This window comes from Molossus molossus, unplaced genomic scaffold (genome assembly GCF_014108415.1).
Source record: "Molossus molossus isolate mMolMol1 unplaced genomic scaffold, mMolMol1.p scaffold_m16_p_6, whole genome shotgun sequence".
Taxonomy (NCBI): Eukaryota; Metazoa; Chordata; class Mammalia; order Chiroptera; family Molossidae; genus Molossus; species Molossus molossus.
The window spans coordinates 18,827,965-18,847,115 of NW_023425399.1; the positions used below are offsets into that span (position 1 = coordinate 18,827,965).

The following is a 19,151-nucleotide window of genomic DNA, read 5'->3' on the forward strand; positions in this document are numbered from 1 at the left end:
TATCATTACTTTCTTACAATTTTCATTTCTTCTTATTGATTTTAGAGAGAGGAAGGGAGAGGGAGAGAGAGAGAGAAACATCGATGAGAGAGAACATCGATTGGCTGCCTCCTGCCTGCCCGCCCCCCATTGGGGATCGGGCTCACAACCTGGGCATGTGCCCTGACCGGGACTCGAACCAGCGACCTCTTGGTGCGTGGGTCAACGGTCAACCACTGAGCCACACAGGCCGGGTGTATCATTACTTTCTTAATAATAAAAGTTTAAAATGGTGAGCATGTGATTAGTACTTTATAATGTTCTCACCAGTCCTTTCAGTGGCCCTGGGAGTGACTCATAGTGTCCTCATCCTTCAGAGACGGTTACAGACACTGAGTAGTTAACTTGCTTAAGTTAATCAGATCATAAGTTTTCTAACTTTTTATTTGAAACTCAGTGTTCTCAAACTAGTAAACAATTTAAATTCTCTAGAATAAGAGAGTGGAGAGGAAGTGGAACCAAGCTGTGGTTGCCAACCCTATAGAGAATGTTGTTAGAATTATCTTTCATTGATATATACATAGTAGGTCCCTAGCACAGAGAAAGTGACCAATCTATATTTGTTGACTGAATGAATAGAATTATTATTATTTTTTTAATCCTCACCAGAGGATATTTTTCTATTTATCTTCAGATAGAGTGGGAGGGAGGGAGAGAGTGGGAGAGAGAGAAACATCGACGTGAGAGGGGCACATCAACTGGTTGCCTCCCGCATGACCCCAACCAGGGCCAGGGATGAACCACAACTGAGGTACTTGCCCTTGACTGGAATCAAACCTTTGACTCTTTGGTCCATGGCTGATGCTCTGACCGCTGAGCCAAAATGGCCAGGGCTGAATGAATATAATTAGCAGGCAGGTGGGAAACAGCATTCTACTTCCTAGTCTAGGACACCCTCTTACAAACCATAGCTGCCTTTTCCCGCCATGTGCTGGATGCTAAAGGAAAGAAAACTGAAGGGCCAGACATGAAAAAGTAGCTCAGTACCACAGTTCTTTATCAAGTGCCAGATAGAATGGTCCAGGTGAGTTCTGTCAGGACTCAGAGTTGGGCGAGCAGACAGAAGCGTTCTGAAGGAAGGAGGGTTCTACTCAATCCAGAAGGCCAATTGTGTTTGGGGGAGTAACAGAGAAAGGTGGACGTGTTGGCAATGGGAGCCAACAAAGGCATGGAAGTGGAACGAGCTGAGTGTATCTGGGAAGACCATGAGGAGACCTGCTAACTGGAGTAGAAAATTCTTACTGTCAAATGGTAAGAAGTTAAATGGGAAGAGTGGACTAGATTATGGAGCACCTGGGATAATACACTAAGAAAGAAGGTTTTTTTTCTTATGTACCACTGGGAGGGAATCATTGAGAATATTGAAGGCTTACTGTCCTGCTGTAATTATTATTTACTTCTGTGTTGGTCATCTCCAACTAGAGTGAGACCCATGGGAATAAGGAAGGATGTCTTCTGTTTTTGGTACTGTAGCACCTAAGGAAACTAAATCACTGAATCAGGGAGAAAGCTCCTGCGGAAGATGGATTGGAACTTAGAGAAGCAGGAAGCAGAGAGGCAAGAGGCTATTAAAGTTCAGCCATTGTAGAATAACTACCTTAGATCTAGATACACTCACTCATTGAATGAGAACTTTTGCCAGGTTCTATGTTAGGTGCAAGGGATGAAACAGGACCTAAGACGGACATAGTTCCCATAGATCTCACTCTGTTGGGGATAACAGACACACAAATAAATCACAACCACAGGGTATGGTAAGTGCTTTGGGGTGGGGGGGGGCAGCAGGTACGGAATCTTAGAGGAGCATAAAGGAGGAACATTTAAGCCAGACTTGGTTGGTTGGGAAAAGCTTGTTTAAAGAAGGATTTGGGCCCTGGCCAGTGGGGCTTAGTTAGTTGGAGTGTCATCCTGTACACCAAACATGGTGGGTTTGATTCTCAGTCAGGGCACGTACGGAAGGAAACTGATCGATGTTTCTCTCTCACATCTCTCTCTCTCTCTCTCTCTCTCTCTCCTCTCTCTCTCTCTCTCTCCCCCCCTCTCGCTCTCTCTCTCTCACCCTCTCTCTCTCGCTCTCTCTCTCCCTCCCTCCCTCCATCTCTCCCTCCCTCCCTCCCTCTTTCTAAAGAAAAGAAAGAAAGAGAGAGAGAAAGAAAGAAATAGAGAAAGAAAAAGAAAGATGGATATAGAAGCTGAGACCTGAAAGTTGGATGAGAAGGAGTCAGCTGAATTAAAGGGGGGAGGGGGGACCAAACGATGAGAGAGAACATGGTGCATTTAGGGGAGGGGTCTGGGGCATTGTGCATAGTCCTTTAAGCCATGAGCAGTGAGAGAGAGAGAGAGAGAGAGAGAGAGAGAGAGAGAGAGAGAGAGAGAGAGAGAGAGAAACATCGATCAGTTGCCTTCCGTATGTGCCCTGACGGGAACCAAACCTACAACCTGAGTATGTGCCCTGACTAAGAATCAAACCCACCACTGAAGTGTTTTAAGCAGGAGAATGGCATATTCGGGTTTGCATTTATAAAATTCACTGGAGTTGAAATTAGAATAGGTAGAAAGAAGGACATTTGGTAGAATTAGAAATGGATTTGAAGACAAATGATGCTGACTTTGAGATGGATGAATCTTCCCAATATGAGTATCATCGCAATTGAATGACTGTTTTTTATAGCTGTAGCAAGTCAGATCCAGTGTAATTCAAAAGAAATAATTGAATATGGGGGCCAAAATACAAAATTTTGGGCAGAGCTAAACAAGCGAACAGGACGGTTGAGACAACAGTAGGAAGCTGCTACCACCTGTAGGGTAGGAGGTAGGAGTCCAGGTGCTGGGGTAATCTGCAGAAGCTAGAACCACAGAAGAGTCACAGTTCCTGCTGCCTGTGCCACAGGGGTTAGAGAAAGAAATACCCAGGCTTCTCTGCCCTCCTCTTCTCCAGTCTTCACCAGTGCCTGCCACTGGCCAAACCTAACTGGAAACGGATAGATCAGGAGCTGGGAAATGGAGTTTACAAGAGCAGCTCCTGTTATACTGAGTAGAGCAGAGGAGAGGTGATGAGTGGATCTGAGAGAGCAGGCAAATGAGGAGCACAGGATTCTGCCACAAACCTCAGATTCCAGTGCAGTAAAGGGTCTCAAAGATCCCGTGCCCTTGTACAACCTAAAAGAATCTATTTACAAATTCAAGAGTGGTTTAGGATAGGCAGGTGTTAAAACACCTTGCTTCTTACACTGTCTGTCATAGTGTCACTTCACTTTGAAGCCATCTCATTTTGGGTGGAGTCTATGCTGACAGGCCAAAATGATAGCTTTGCAGAAAAAAGTTCAAGTTCTGTAGGTACATATCCGTTTTTCCCGTTTTTTTGCTATCTTCTAGACCAGGGCCATGTATTGCAGAGGGGGCGAGGCAAGGGCCCTGACCGGGTGGCTTAGTTGGTTAGAGCATCGTCCCGATATGCCAAGGTTGTGGGTTCGATCCCCGGTCAGGGCACATCTAAGAATCAACTGATGAATGCATAAATAAGTGGAACAACAAGTTGATGTGTCTTTCTTTCTCTTTTTCTCTTCTTTCCTCTCTCTAAAATCAATTAAAAAAAAAAAAAGAGCGGACTAGGCAAGGGAGGAGCAGGGGTCCAGTGAAGTCCCTCTTTCTCCTGGAAAAACAGGCCCAAGTTGATGAAGTGGGAGAGTCATAGAATCAGGCAGAGTGCTGCTTCCGGCCGTCTTAGAGAAGAATAGGGCTGGTGGCTTTGGCTACGCAAGGCTCTTACTGCTTAGAACTGTGGTGTTTCCGATAGACCCAAACACAGGGCATAGCTATAATTTGGGGTTTCTCATGAGTAAGTAGGTCTGGAAACAATCAGTCTGCAAGATAGTTTATGTGTACCCAAGACTCACTGAAATTATGAAAACTGGCTTTTCTCTCTTCCTGATATTTTTCTCCTTGACAGGATGGCGATATTATAGCCCCATTTGTAACACCTCAAAAAAAGGAGTGGAACTCCTCGTGTCAAGAGTCACCCAAACCCCGAGTCGCGCTTTTTCAAAATAAGTAAATGTGAATGTCTGCGATCATTGTCTATAAAAATCCCTCATCTCCAGCGCAATTAATTCATTGAGGGAATTTGCTCACAGAGTTCTAAAATTTTAATAACAGCTAGTTTTTTTTTACTTTATGTTTTGAATGTATACTTATGCTGAAGCTAAATAATTTTTATTCAAAGAAACGAAAAGGTAGTAGGCAAATCTTGCTATACTTGCCATGAAAAACATTACCTTGCCTATATTTACTATTAATTAAAGCCTTTCTCTTTTAGTAGTCTATTTTCTTAGAACAATAATTCTTTTATATACTCTGAATGTTTGTGACATATGATTGTTTTTAAAAAAGGAAATTGGAAATGATACAAGGGTGCCCATTGGAATTTGAAGTTGGGATTGTCATGAACAGCCATGGTTAAAAACCGAACATCAAGTCCTAGCCCCCAGAGGAAGTGTCACTCTGAGGACAGCTTGCCTTAAGTGACCTAAACATTAGTGAAAGACACTTTCCCTCACCCTTTTAGCCGAGTTGGGGTAAACAGCAGGAGATGAGAACGAGGGGTAGGCTCCGACTCTTCAGTGAAAAGCCTGATTGAACCTGGGGGCTCTGGCCTCTGACGTGGAACATAAAATACCTTTTAGGTAACCCTACCCTTAGTGGCAAGGGATCCCCCAAACCAGCCTGTTCTCTGGGTCGGTTGTGGCTCCAGACCCAGCAGTTCCTTTCTCTCCTGAATACTCACGGCCCAGCCTGGAAGAGGAGGCTCCCCTCTGACCTGCTCCCTGCATCTCGGGAGCTGAGCAGAGGCTGTCACAAGAACCCTGCCCAGGGCTGCCAGAGCTGGGACTTTGTGCTGGTTCCGTGCATTTTATGGTTTCAAAGCAGACTGAGTGGCCCGTGCTGAGGTGAGTGATTACCCAGTGAATTCCAGGGTCCCCTTTGTAAATGGATTTCTTTACCTCCAGCCATGGAGTGGACACCACTGTGGTTGAGCAGCGCTCCTGTGCTGAGCACTACCTCCCCCCCGACCCCCACCCCACCCCCACATTGTCAGTTCTACAAAAATTCACCAAGAGCAAAGTCTGGAGTTAGAGCCAAAGCCAGTGGCAGCCAGAGGGTCCTGAGGATGTAAGGTAGTGAGGAGTCATTTTTGTCGTGAGCTCCCAACCTCTTACGGGGAGCCAGCCCTGGCTCTGGGCCAGAGTGAGTGGAGGAAGGGGAGAACTCAGAACACAGGCCAGCAGATGATCCCAGCTCTTAGCAGGGCTACCACCTCCCACTGTATAGCCAGGTTCTGTCTACACTAGGGTGAAAAGTATTTGGAATGTCTGTCTGTATTGTCTCCACTCCATCCTCCACCCCTCAGCAGATAATCAAGAGTTGACCCTAATTAATAGGAGAAAGATAAAACCCTGCTTTGGCGCCCACTGTGATGCCATGTAGGTGGGGATGTGTTGCCACGTGGGCTCAGAGAAACACAGGTGGAGTCAGCGTGGTGCCGCGTCATTCCTGTTTTGACCAAGGTGCCTCTAACACATTCAGTGGGGAGAACTTGAGGCCTCAGATTTCATGTACCCAAATCCATGGTTAAGAATGTAATGTTTTTCTGCTGCGACTTTTATTTCTGCAACTCCGACCTTGATTGAAGTCACTGTGATTTACTTTGGAATTGTGTAGTCCCGGTCCTGTATCATTGTGCTGAGAAATAACTTGAATCTGTTGCGTGTAAAGAAACTGCACTTTATGCTTTTTACAATTGTTTTAATGATGAAAACTATGTATCATTTACAAGGTTAGATTTATTTTAAAAAACATCTTCACTGTATAAAAATGGGAATTTTAACAGCTTAGCCTCTGGAGTTAATGTTATCACCTTGAGACTATAAACAGAACTGCAAGTTTAAATGACTGGTTACTTAATTTGGGTGAGGGAAATACTTGCAATAAAGTGTCAAATGTATCTCCATCTTGAAACCAAAGGTGTCTTCCTTCATGACTGTCACACTGTGTGCCCAGTTTTGACCCTTTTGTGCAAAGGAAATGGGTCTAGGAGTCTACCCAGATGGATCTTTGTACCCCAGTGCTATGTTGGGTCTGTGAGGGGATGGTGTTTAACAGGGTGCGTGTTAATTGGCTTTTCTCATCCCATCACGGTGAGCAATAGCATAATAAAGAGTGTTTTCCTCTGGCAGGAGGTTGGCACAAGCACGGGAAGGGATACGGATTTTTCTCAGTTTTCCGAGCTCTTGTTGCGCCCAAAAGCATATCCTCCCTCTGTTTGAACCTCCCCGAGGTTCCCATCTACAGAGTTTTAAATTCTTTATTAAGTATGCATATTGTGCATTTGCTGTTTTCATATCTTCCTCACGAAATTAGAGATTTGCCAGCATCTAGCACACTGGTGGCAGATGGAAAGCCCTTATTCTAGAAAAAGAATGGTATTACTAGAGTCTTTATTAGTGTCACTGTTTGAGTCTAGGTGTCTGTCATTTGACAATATTTTTTTTGGTTAATCCACCTGATGTTATTTTTTCCATTGTTTTTTTTTTTTTTTTTTTTTTTTTTTTAGAGAGAGAGAGTAGAAGGGAGTGAGGAGGGAGAGAGATTGATGTGAGAGAGACACATCAATTGGTTGCCTCCCCCACATACCCCAACTGGGGCCGGGGATCAAACCTGAAACCCAGGTTTGTGCCCTTGACCAGAAATCGAACCTGAGTCCCTTTGGTGTGTGGGCTGACACTCTAACCACTGAGCCACACTGGCCAGGAAGACAGTATTATTTAAGTTAAAATAATCTCCAAAACATGTAGAGTAGAATGCCATTTTTGTAGGATATACATGAAAATGTTAGTGTTTTGTGGGATGGTTGAATTTTAGGCAATTTTAATTTTTTACTGTCTTCTGTTTTTTTCTACAATAAACATGTATTAGTTGCATAATTTTTTAAAAGAGGATTTTCATGAGGGACTTGGCACTGCTCAGGTGAGGTGTAACTATCTTTCACTCCTTCAATTCTTGCCCCCATGCCTGTCGTGGGTCCCCAGCCCACCGGGAAGGTGGCTCACAGCTCGTCAGCACTAGGACACTTCACCATCTGTGTTGGACAGAAGGGGCCATGAAAGGAAGGCCTAGACGGCATCCATGAGCAGGCTGGAGCGCCTGTTGCCTCAGGAAGCTGCCCACTGTGGGGCCGTCAGCTCAGAACCCAGGCCTCCAGCTCCTTGATGCAGAACTGCTCCTGCCGGGCCAGCACCTCATTGTTGAAGGTTGCGCAGGGGTGGCTACCCCCGTGGTACAAGTCTCCATCCAACCACAGCCCAAACTGGCCACTAAAGAGAAGAGGAAAGTCTTGGCATGGCTTTCTCCGGGTATGAAGACCTTTCAGATCCACACCATGATGGCAGCCTATGTTTCAACATCCCTTAAACCAATTTATCCTGAAATCCTGAGGACTGCACACATTGTTCCCCACAGGGTTTAGAGTATTTTTTTAACAGTTCAGTGATTTTAATAAATGTATAGAGTGGTGCAATGCTCACCACCGTTTAGAACACTTGGAAGGTTTTTAAGATGGCAAGGCTTAACCAAAGGAGTGACTCTCCCAGGCATGGACCCTGAGCCCAAAACACTGCATCCATTGCAACTCCTTCATCTGACAGCAAGCCTGCGCTGGGGCTGGGAGGTGAGTTACTGCCAGTCAGCGAAGCTGATGTGTTCTGTGTCAGGCTGCCTCTCTGTGGAGGGTCTCACCAACTGTAAACACATAGTGGGAGAGTCCATGCCATCATTTCCCCTCAGTGTTAACTTAGAGCGGGGTTGAGGGGTTGTTGAAGAGAAAGGCCTGAAAGTTAACCACCCAGGCCCCCCCATTTTATCTGAGGCAGCCTAGCTCAGCATTTCTGGACGGGAGAAGGGACCAGGACACAGACCACCCTGAGACTCAAGGAGGACTGAGACACACACCTGCCACTGCCCATCATCAGTGAATCCAAGTCTCCTTTCACAAAGAAAGAGTTGCTTCCTGTCCACTTAAAGACCTAGGAGGACAAGAAAAGGCTCCAGTTACTGCCCTGCAGTTTGACTCTACACCACTGGGTGGCAGTATCGTAAAGGGACTGGAACATCCAGGCCCCAGCTGAGCCACAGGAAGTACTCAGGACTCCCGGCTCTTGAGATTTCTTGCCAGTCTCTCTGGAGTTCACCTATTCCTGCTCTCCAGTCTGAATCCCCACAGCCCCTCTGTTCTAGGAATAGAACAGAACCCTCTGAGGCTTCCTGCTTCTAAAACTGGAGAGAGGAAGGGAAAAATCCAGGTCAGGAGTTGGGCTCTGATTCTACCATTAACTAACTGTCCCTTCATCTCTCACTGGAGGTGACACCAAACCTGCCCATCCCCCAGAGTTGCCCGACAGCCAGCCCCACAGCAAGTCTTGCAGGCCCCACCCCAAAAAGACTGCCCTTCCCCAACTGCCACCATTTCTGTCCTGTTCCTCTTCACTCACTCTGGCCCACCCCATCCATGCCAAGTCAGTCCTTGCTGGATCACCGCTTCCACGGTCTCCTGCCTACCGCCTCCTCTACACTGCGCTCTGAGTGATCTATTCAGAATCGAAACAGATGTCATTCCTCTGCCTAAAGCCCGCCAGTGGCTTCCCATTGCAATGGCAACAAAATCCAACTCCTTGCTGTGGCTGAAAGCCCAGCCTGCTCTGACCCCTGGTTTTCTCTCTGACCTCCTTTCTTACTGACTGCACTTCAGCTACACCGGCCTTTCTGTCCCTGGGACTCCCAAAGCTATTCCTGCTTCAGGACCTTCATGCTTACTGATCCCTCTGCCCAGAATGATCTTCCTGCAGATCTTCAAATAGCTCACTTCTGCCCTGGCCGGTTTGGCTCCGTGGTTAGAGCGTCAGCCTGCAGTCCAGAGAGACCCGGGTTTGGTTCCCACGAAGAGCACGTACCTCCGTTGCAGTTTGTCCCCGGCCTTGGTTGGGTCATGCAGGAGGCAGCCACTCGATGTGTCCCTTTCACATCGATGTTTCTCTCTCTCTCCCTCCCACTCTATCTGAACAAAAAATGAAAAACTGTCCTCGGGTGAAGATAAAAAAAAAAGCTCACTTCTCATTTTCAGCCCAAATGCAATCACAGAAAAATTTCCTGGACCACACTATCTAAAGTAGCCCTGTCTCCCAGACCTTTTTCCTTTCTCACCGAGATGACTGTTCATCTGTCATTGTGTCATTGCCTGCTCCCTAACATGTAAGCTCTCTGAGGGTTTTCTTGATTCCCGGCAGTATTACCGAGACATGGTATAGATGTTTGTTTTTTTGTTTTGTTTTTTTAATCTTCACCTGAGGATATGTTTCCATTGATTTCCAGATAGAGTAGAAGGGAGGGAGGGAGAGAAAAGCAACCAATTGATGTGAGAGGCAACCAATCGATGAAAGAGAGATACATCGATTGGTTGCCTCCCACACCACCCCAAGCAGGGCCAGGGATCGAACTGCAACTGAGGTACGTGCTTTTGAGCGGAATCGAACCTGCAACTCTTTGGTCCATGGCCTGACTCTGTAGCTGCTGAGCCAAACTGGCCAGGGTTGTTAGTTTGTTTTTTAATTTTATTTATTGATATTTTGAGAGAGAGAAACATTGATTTGTTTGTTGTTCCACCTATTTATGCATACATTGGTTGCTTCTTGCATGTGCCCTGACCGAGGATCAAACCCGCAACCTTGATGTATTGGGACAATGTTCTAACCAACTGAGCTAACTGGCCAGGGCGGTATAGGTGTTTGTTGAATGAGTAAATTATTCAAGAGTTAATTTAGTTAATAAAAAGATTTTTAAAGGGCCACAAAAGAATAGTATATTTTTGCCTATAATTAGTTGCAAAAAAATTTTGTGAGCCTGGCTGGTGTGGCTCAGTGGTTGAGCATTGACCCATGCACCAAGAGGTCACCAGTTCAATTCCCAGTCAGGGCACATGCCCGGGTTGTGGGCCAAATCCCCAGTGGGGGGCAGACAGGAGGCAGCCAATCAATGTTCTCTCTCATCTATGTTTCTATCTCTCCCTCTCCCTTCCTCTCTCGCTAAAATCAATAAAGATTTTTTTTAATGCTGTGAACGACCAAAGGGTTTTTAGAAAGAAAAAAAGGACTAATAAAGGATAAGCCTGGGCTCAGAAGAGATGAGATTATAACAAGTGCCCACGAGAAGACAGAACCATTCAAGTCAAGTCCTCCTCTAGTTTCATCAAGGAACATGACCTTCTAACTTGAAGGAGTCAGATAACCATGGCTACAGAAGGAATTAAGACCATGTTCATGGTGCTGGTTGGGGTGATCAAGGAACTGCTGGGAATTCATGAAGAACACAAAAAGATCAAAGACAGACACAAATTAACCAATTTTTGAAAAGGTGAGGTTCCATAACAATAGGCTAGGAAGACAGCAAGCCCCTGAAAAAAATAGTTCCTTTAATTTTTTTTAGCATTTAGCACCAGGCATTGTTTTAGGTAATGAGTAGAATAGTGACCATAGCAAACAAAAATGCCCGCCTCGTGGGACTCTCATTCTACTTGGAGGAGGCAAATCCATAAGTAAAATAAATAATATGTTAGGTGGTGACAAATGCCAAGGAGAAATAAGTAGAGAAGGGCAAAAAAGGTTTTCCAGGGAATGGAGTATTATAAATTTAAATCAAGTGGTCTGGGAGGGCCTCGCCGAGATGGTGACATCTGAACAGAGAACTGAAGGAGGTGCAAACTAAGCCATGTGGAGATCCAGTGGAGGGCACTCTAGGCAGAACATCATGTGCAAAGGCCCTGAGGTAGTAGCAGGCCTACATATTTAAGGACCAGCGAAGAGGTCAGTGTGGCTAGAGCAGAGTGAGGTAAAGGGAAAGTAGCAAGAAACAACAACAGAGAGAGGCCAGACGATGTACGTACTTGTAGGTTATGGTAAAGACTTTGGCTTTTCTCTGAGTGAGAAAGGAAGCCATTAGCAGCGTGGAGCCAAGGAGAGACATGCTCTGACTTACCTCTTAAAAGGATCATTTAATTGTCTGTGATGACTGAAGGTCGAAGCACTGGGAGGCTAGACCAAGAACACAGGCAAGTAATGATGGTGGCTTGAACCAGGAGGACAGCAAAGGACATGGTGAAAAGCAGTGGATTTGGGATACAGATAGAAAGAGAAGGCAGGACAGTCAGAACTTGTTGACAGCTCAGATGTAGGATGTAAAAGACAGAGATGTTAAGAAGGACTCCAAAATTTTGGGTCTTAGCAGCGGGAAAGATAGGGTTGCCAAGTACTTGGTTGGGGAAGATGGCAGGAGGAGCTATTGGGGGGGGTGGGGAGCTCAGCTCTGGACACGTGAGGCTTGAAATGCCATGTTTGAGATACAAGTGGAGATGCTGGGCAGTGGTTGGATATTTGTGAGTTTGGAGTCCAGAGGAGGAGGCCATCTCCCTTGGATGGCACGGGAAACTACCAGAATGGAGGAGACCTTGAAAGAAAAGAGGGTAGTCAGAGAAGAGAACCCCAAACTGAGCTTTAGGACCTTGTGACATTAAAAAGTTGGGGGAGATGAGGAGGAACCAGCAAAGAATTCTGCAAAGGAACTGTTAGTTCAGAAAGAGGAAAATTTTAGAACTTTAGAATTCTAGTAGGTGAACCCTGGGAGGCAGGTGGGGATGACTAGTACCCAGCACGGGTTTACTATGAACCACTGACCCCTTTTTTCTGATGAGATTACCAGGCAGTCTTAGCTTATCTTGCCTACAGCAAGGCAGTTCATGGCTCCTGTGATCTCCTCATGCCACCAGTTGCTTGTGTTGCTGGATGTGGTGTGTCTGTAGGTGCTTTGGTCTGTGCATTGGAGAGAAGGTCTCTAATTGCAAACCAGGGTGCCCAGGACTGTTTCTCCATCCCTTTTGTATTTCCACTCCCTTCAACTACCTTTTCCCTCTCTCCCCCGTTAAACCAGCTTGGCAAACCCAGTCGTGGGCGCTCCCTCCGCTCTCTCCCTGCACCTGAAGAGCTGCGTGTTGCTGGGGGAAGCACACACCAAAGTAACTGGCTTGCTTTTCAATTCGGTCTCATGCCCTGGCCGGTTTGGCTCAGCGGTTAGAGCGTCAGCCTGCGGTCCAGAGAGACCCGGGTTCGGTTCCCGCTAAGGGCATGTACCTCCCCACGGTTGGGGTTGTGTGGGTGGCGACCACTGGATGTGTCTCTCTCCTGTCGATGTTTCTCTCTCTCCCTCCTTCTCTCCCTCCTGCTCTATCTGAAGATAAATGCAAAAATGTCCTCAGGTGAGGATTAAAAAAATAAATAAAAATGAATAAATTCGGTCTCATTCCTCTAGTCGACACGGCCTGGCTGTCCGTCTGTTTCTCTAGTTCTCTCTCGGAGGCTTCTCTTTCCAGTCCTGCAACCACTGATACCTTCTCTCACCTCATCCTTCACACCCTCTCTTCCATCCTCACTCAGCGCACCCACAGATCCACCTGCACTTGGACCAACGTTGTCTTTCCAGCCTGTATCTGGTGGGCCACAAACCTCACAAACCTCTTCCTCTCAGAGCCAGTAAGTGGTTGCTAAGGACCTACTGAGCAATTTAAAACACAACAAAGATGGACAGGCCAAGGGGGATGCTCTGTGGACACCAAGCACCTCAGCACAGGGGGTGCAGCTGGGGGCCACTGGGACTCTGGGATCTTTGCCCTGCCATAGACCCCCACGCCCCCCTGCAAGGTTGGGGACATTACCTTCAGTTGTGGCGAGAAGGAGAAGAGGAATGTCTCGCCAGTACCATAGAAGCCTTTGCTGAGTCGAAAAGCTGAGGAGGAGAAGGCCCCGAACATCTGGAAAGCAGAAGAGTTTGCAGTTTGCAGCTGGAAAGGAGTGGGTGGTCCTTTAGAAAGCCACTTTTCAGGCCTGGTAATATAGGCTCCTCCCAGAGGGGCAACTGGGGAGCCCCGGCAGAGGTGGAGGGTGGAGAGGCTCCCATGGGCCCAACAACACGCACCCTTTCCCTTGGCACTCCCCAGCACAGCTCACCTGCCCGTCCTGGTCCTTCAGCACCAGCAGCGCCGGCCCACTGTGGCCTTCCATCCGCCTGTACAGGCTCCGCAGACTGAAGCCATCCCTCGCCGTGCAGAAGGCCAGACTCCAGGAATGTCCAGTGACTCTTGGGGGGAGGTGGAGGCTGAGCTGGGGACAGGCCTGGAGGTGAGCGAGGGACCCTTGCACTATACCCTTGGCGTCCCAGAAGGACTGAGGTTAAATAGCCACCACTCACACAGGCAAGGGACTTGACAGGTTGCAGAGTAGTTTCCTGTTTCCAGGGGACTTGCACACCTATCAGAAGTAGCCCTCAGAGAGAGGGATTATTTTATAGATGAAGAAACCGAGACTCAGGGAGCAAGTCTAAGGCCCACTTGGGGAGCAAGTGGCAGAGTCAGATTTGAACCCCGGTCAGGTCTCTCTCGGGACTCTCTCCCCTTGGTCATCCTGGCCCCCAGTGGCCAGAGAATAGATGAGATGCTGAACCTCCTATTCCCCCTGCCCTCATCCTCCCACCCCACTCCAACTTTGGCTTCAGTTCCCAAGGGCTGGTTCTACTTAAGAATTAGCTTGTTTCATTATATCCTTAACTTCCTGGCCCAGTGAAGAGGGTAGCACTAGTATTACTGGATCATTTGACAAGTAGAAAAGGAAAGCCCAGAGGAGAAATTATTTGCCCAAGGTGCCACAGTGAGCTGGGTTCAGAGCAGGAGTGAACCCAGGAGTCCTTGGACTTGGCTGGGTGTAGAACTCTCAGTCGAGCTGAAATCCTTGCACCATAGACGGGGCCCGAACCTGCCTAATCTCCGAGGCTCCCAAAATCTGGCTGGCTTCTGCTAACTGGGGCTCCACAGGATCTTCAGGAGCTGGGGCTGGGACTGGGGCTGCCTCCTTCTCCTCCTCTTCCTCCTCCTCCTCCTCCTCTTCCTCACCCTCCTGTCCAGACAGAGTATCCTCCACCTGGCTGGGCTGTGAAGACACAAAAAGGCCTGGCGAGTCAAAGGACAGGAGACACCAGCTCCCACAACTCCAGGCCTGAGAGCCTCAGCTACCCCTGCCCGGGCCCTACATCCGCCAGCCCAGCCAGAGGAGGCTGGGAAGTGTCCATCACAGACAAGACTCAGCCCTGCCTCCAGCCGGCTTCCTCCCTGCACCTGCTGGCTGCAGGTTGGAATCACACGCGCCCGTTCAGTGTGGCCGCGGGCCCTGTGCTTTGTCTGCCTGCCGGCACTGGACCCAGAGTGGGTGCCAGGGACCCAGTTCTCAGCTTGGGGGCAGGAGCGAAGGGCAGGTGATAGCCCAGCCCTGGTGCCGTATGAGATTGTACATGAAATAATGATCGTAATAAGAAGAACAATAACAACAACCAGAGTAGCTGGCAATGATCAGCACACACTTGACCAGTGCCAGCTGGCCGTGATCTCTCTGAATTGCCTCAAGAATCCTAAGAATGTGCTGTTTTGTTTTTTGTTTTTTTCCTTTATTGATTTTAGAGAAAGAGGGAGGGAGAGGGAGAGAGAGATAGAAACATCAATGAGAGAGAACATCAATTGGCCATCTCCCCCACTGGGGATTGGACCCACAACCTAGGCATGTGCCCTGACTGGGGATCGAACCGGTGACCTCTTGGTGCATGGGTCAACACTCAACCACTGAGACACACCAGTCGGGCAGGAATGTGCTGCTTTATTTATTTATTTTTTTAATTCTTCACCCAAGGACACTTTTCTATTTATCATCAGATAGAGTGGGAAGGAGGGAGAGAGAGACAGAGAGAAACATTAATGCGATAGAACCACATTGACTGATTGCCTCCTGCACAACCCGACCGGGGCTGGGGACGAACCGCAACCCAGGTACGTGCCCTTGGCCGGTATCAAACCCGTGACTCATTGGTCCAAGGGCCAGGGCAAGAATGTGCTTCTCATTATCCCCATTTTATAAAGAGAGAAAATGAGACCCCGAGGCTTCCCTGTGTGGTCTCGGTGAAGCGCGTGCAGTTTCGTGTAAAATGTGCGCTCATCCATGTGAATGCCTGTGGTGTGTGTGGGCTCAAAACAGAGTTGTGTAGACAAATCAGTGTGAGAAGGTGTTAAGTGAAACTGTGTGTGTTTACCTGTCTATGTGTGAGTGTGAGCTGGGATTGTGTAAAGGTACGTGTGTGAGTCAGTGCGCGCGTATGTTAGTATATTCATTCATTCGAGCGTCCACTCAGGACCAGAGCGCGCGCGTGTGCGCCTGCACACGACTGCGGGCCTTTCACAGGAAGGAGAGCTGTCCAGGATGAGGATGAACAGCACACTGCTTTCCTCTTCCCCAGGTTCAGGCTCACGGAGGGTCCTCGCTGTGTGGGGCTGCTGGACAGAGCTCCATCTGGCGCCACTCCAGGAAGGAAGGAAGGGGATAGCAGTCTGTGCTTCCCGAGGGTCTCAGGGCCATGGGCTGGGAGTTAGGCCCTGGGTTCCTGAGTCTGGGCTCTGAACCCCAGGCCAGCTGGGGAGGGGCTTGGAAGAGGAACAAATCACTGCCTGCATGGATCCCTAGCTCAGGCCCCACCCCGCCAGAGAGCTCACCTCCCCATCTTTCCTGCCCTAACCCCCAGCCCAAGCTGGACCCCTTACCAGCCGAGTGTAACGCCAGCGAAGACCTTTCATTCTCCTGTCCGAGTCCAGCCGCGGCGGTGAGAGAGGCTCCAGTCCTGCCCGGGGAGGACGCACCACTGGGCGAGGCTTGCCGAGGAGGTGGAAGTCTGGGGCACGCCTGGCTGGCTTCGTGCCCACCCAGCTGCCCTTTGCTCGCTCTCACTGTCACTGCCAGCCCGAGTTACCACGGGGTGTGTCTGTGAGGGTGGCACACTCGCCACTCACGGCCTCACTGGCATGTTAGTGATGAGCACGTCAGCCATACACAGCAAGCCTGGAGAGTCCCTTCTACTCCTTGCCCTTCTGGTGGTCTGGTCTAAGGACGCTGGACAAGTCCCCTGCACCCCTAGACCTCAGTTTCCCCACATGTACCATGACGGACCAGAGTATCCCAGGGCACTCCAATGTTGACAGCCTGCAATTCAGTTCCCTCTCAAAGCCAGGGACTGCACGGTCCCAGAGCAGGGCTGCCCTAGACCAAAAATCAGATTAAGGGGAGGAAAAAAACCTTCATTTTTCTAATTAAAAAAATAGTACATGTGTACTGTAGAAAACTTTAGGAATCTAGAAATGAATAAAAATATACACATATTTATAATTCTATCTCTCAGAGATAAACTCTCAACCTCTAAGGGTATGTTTTCTAGTCTTTTGTATTTATTTCATAAGCATGTATATACACACATTCATAAATAGGTCATACCACGTATAGTTTTATAAAGTGCTTTTTCCTCTTAACAGATGAGAATTTCCCAAGGACATTCAGTACCCTTTAAACATATATATATACATATATATATATATATATATATATATATATATATTTTATATATATATATATTTTATATATATATGTTTTTATTGTTTTTTTTAGAGAAAGAGAAATATCGATGTGAGAGAGAAACATTTATCGGCTGCCTCTTACACGCCCCCCACTGGGGATGGTGCCCACACCCTGGGCATGTGCCCTGACTGTGAATCGAACCAGGACCTCTCAGTCTGTGGAACGACGACGCTTAGTCCACTGAGCCACGTCAGCCAGGCTGAACACATGATTTTTAATGGCTGCTTAATATTTCATCATAGGATTTAGTCCTCAATTTTTGTTTGCTTCTAATTTTCTGTGATTATAAGCAAAACTGTAATGAACTTCCTTATTCATAAATCTGATTATGTCCTTTATGATAAATTTCAAAAGTTGAATGCTGGATCACAATCTTGACAAATGTTTCCAAAAATATTTCCTGATGCTTAAAGCTGACCCATGTCCAGGTACCTTTAGGGAATCTCAGGGTAATATCTTATACCCTCAAACTACAAATAAGGAAACTGCCACTCAGAAAGTGGAAGGGACTTACCACGGCCAGATGCTTGAATAACCCAGAGGTTACAGCACAGGCTCTGCCCTGGCTGGTTTGGCTCAGCGGTTAGAGCGTCAGCCCACAGACCAGAGAGTCCCGGGTTCGGTTCCCACTAAGGGCACGTACCTCCCACTAAGGGCACGTACCTCGGTTGCAATTTGTCCCCAGCCCGGTTGGGGTTGTGTGGGTGGCAACCAGTCAATGTGTCTCTTTTACATCGATATTTCTCTCTCTCTCTCTCTCCCTCCCGCTCTATCTGAAGATGAATGCAAAAACGTCCTCGGTGAGGATTTAAAAAAAAAAAAGAGCACAGGCTCTGCAGTCAGGGAGTTCAAATCGTGGTTTTGCCACTTACTTGCTCTGTCTGTGGGCAAGTTACTTCATATCTCTGTGTTCTGTCTCCTCATCTGTGAATTACCTCAGAGGGCTGTTGTAAGAGTCAGTGCAGATAATACCTCAAGAACCGGGATGCTAAGCCAGGCCTCCATCCTTGTCCTCAATTCGGTGAGGTGAGCCACAGTGCCTGGTGTTTGGTAAGCACAGGACAGCTAGTGCTTCTGCTCCCCGCCCACCCCGACACACACACTGCCTCTTTGAGAGAGCCAGGGCTCAAATTCCCGACAAGTGGCCACTCAGTCTCCGCCTGGGCACCTCTGGGACAGATAGTCACTCGGTCACTCACAGGGTGAGGAGCTCGTGGGGAAAGGCAGGAACCATGGAAATGTACTCACCCTGCCAAGCTAAGCTGCTGGCGACTTCCTTCAGCCGGTCCAGCCCAGTGGTTTCCTTAGCGCATCTCCCAGCTCTCCCAGAGAGGGGCCGCTGCCAGAGCCAGCCCTGCCCACGGGTGGTCCGATGCCGCAGCTTGAGCTCTGCACCCTGGTGTCCCCGCAGGTGGCTGGCAGCTCTGTCCGGGCCCGGCTCCAGGTCCTCTTTGACTCATACTTGCCCAGAGGGTGGCGGGCCCTGGCCCTGTGCCTGCTCCGGTTCCAGCTGGAAAGGCCTGGCAGTGATTATCATCAGTCAGAAACTCAACCCCCCCACACACACACAAACAAGACCTGTCACCCTGACCCCCAGCTCTGCCCCCACCGGCCCAAAGAGGTGGGGACTCGGAACTCCTTGGCTCTAACACAGAACCTCTCACCTCAGCTACCAGGTGCCACCTGGAGCCTGACACCTGCTACCCAGACCCTTTTCTTATGGGGCATGAATTCTCCAGGAAAGGTTATGTTGTGGGTCTCTCCATCAGTCACCCTGTGCTGCAGGGGAAGCGTGGGGTTGCCCCTCCTGCTTGCCCTCTCTTAGGGGCTGGCGTGACGATTCCGTCCTCACTGGCCTGCCCTGACATGGGGGGAGAGTGTGCATGGGAGCCCAGCGTTTTGCACACAGTAGGCACTTCATCAGTGGGGCTTACTTCTCTGTCCCCAGCTCAGAGTGGGACTTCAGTGAATGCTGTGCTGTTAAATTACAGAACCTCAAGGTTGGAAGGGGTCTCGGCCAGTCTCAGAGTAAGAAGCCCCCACCCAGGGCAGACACCCCTCGAAAATATCCCCACCAAGTGGTCTCCCAGCCTCTATCTGGTTAGGGAAGTACACTCTCGTGCTCACCCCATCTTCACATGGCTGAGAGACCCCTCCTGCTGGGCTTTGTGGCAAGGTCTTGGTCCCTAGACACTCTGCCCGTGGCCAGGCGTGCTGGGCAGTGCCCTCTCCAGGAAGGGTGGGATGCCAAAAGGGCTTGTATTATGGGGGAAACAGGCAAGTGGAGGGCCCTGTTGTCACCTCAAACATGGCTGTTGCAATATGTGTTTAAACTGTAAATGGTTCAGGGGTCACATACCTGGCCCTGCCTTTTCTCCAGACCCTCTCCCCACCTTATTTCTCTCACACTTGATACCTGAACCATTGGGCACTTTGAGAACCCAGTGATATTTGCTTTGCTGTCCATCCTCTGTCCTCACGTCTAGGAAAACCCAGAATGTGACATGGCAGGAGGGCAAT

The 19,151-nt window shown here is 48.5% G+C and overlaps 2 protein-coding genes across 5 annotated transcripts in view; one reads left to right on the forward strand and one right to left on the reverse strand.

The window, feature by feature from the left end:
- Nucleotides 1–6,038, forward strand: part of SAMHD1 (SAM and HD domain containing deoxynucleoside triphosphate triphosphohydrolase 1) — a 55,227-nt gene extending 49,189 nt beyond the window's left edge. Inside the window, exon 16 of one of the 3 annotated variants that reach the window (XM_036245001.1) lies at nt 3,989–6,032. In XM_036245001.1, coding sequence (XP_036100894.1) covers nt 3,989–4,093 — 105 coding nt within the window. In that variant the 3' untranslated portion in view covers nt 4,094–6,032. Of the gene's footprint in view, nt 1–3,988 lie in introns of all 3 variants that reach the window. The other 2 variants (XM_036245003.1, XM_036245004.1) reach the window with 2 other exon arrangements.
- A 1,229-nt stretch (nt 6,039–7,267) lies between these two features.
- On the reverse strand, nt 7,268–15,822 carry TLDC2 (TBC/LysM-associated domain containing 2). 2 transcript variants are annotated; one of them, XM_036245593.1, is made up of 6 exons: nt 15,767–15,822; nt 13,941–14,114; nt 13,140–13,292; nt 12,848–12,943; nt 8,044–8,117; nt 7,268–7,409 (listed from the first exon to the last, which is right to left on the reverse strand). In XM_036245593.1, exons 1-6 carry the CDS (start codon nt 15,797–15,799, stop codon nt 7,274–7,276), a joined length of 666 nt encoding a protein of 221 aa, XP_036101486.1. In that variant the 5' UTR covers nt 15,800–15,822; the 3' UTR covers nt 7,268–7,273. The 2 variants fall into 2 exon arrangements, with proteins under 2 accessions (XP_036101486.1, XP_036101488.1); XM_036245595.1 differs by lacking the exon at nt 12,848–12,943 and having other exon boundaries at nt 7,274–7,409; nt 15,767–15,799.
- Nucleotides 15,823–19,151: the final 3,329 nt, after the last annotated feature.

What these genes read in the sequence shown, in the direction of transcription:
- TLDC2 (XM_036245593.1), bottom strand. Translation starts at nt 15,799, where the DNA reads ATGAAAGGTCTTCGCTGGCGTTACACTCGGCTG. An exon ending in CCTTCTCGCCACAACTGAAG is followed by an intron (nt 8,118 to 12,847) that starts GTAATGTCCCCA and finishes TTGTCCTCCTAG; the next exon opens with GTCTTTAAGTGGACAGGAAG. An exon ending in CTGATGATGGGCAGTGGCAG is followed by an intron (nt 7,410 to 8,043) that starts GTGTGTGTCTCA and finishes TCTTCTCTTTAG; the next exon opens with TGGCCAGTTTGGGCTGTGGT.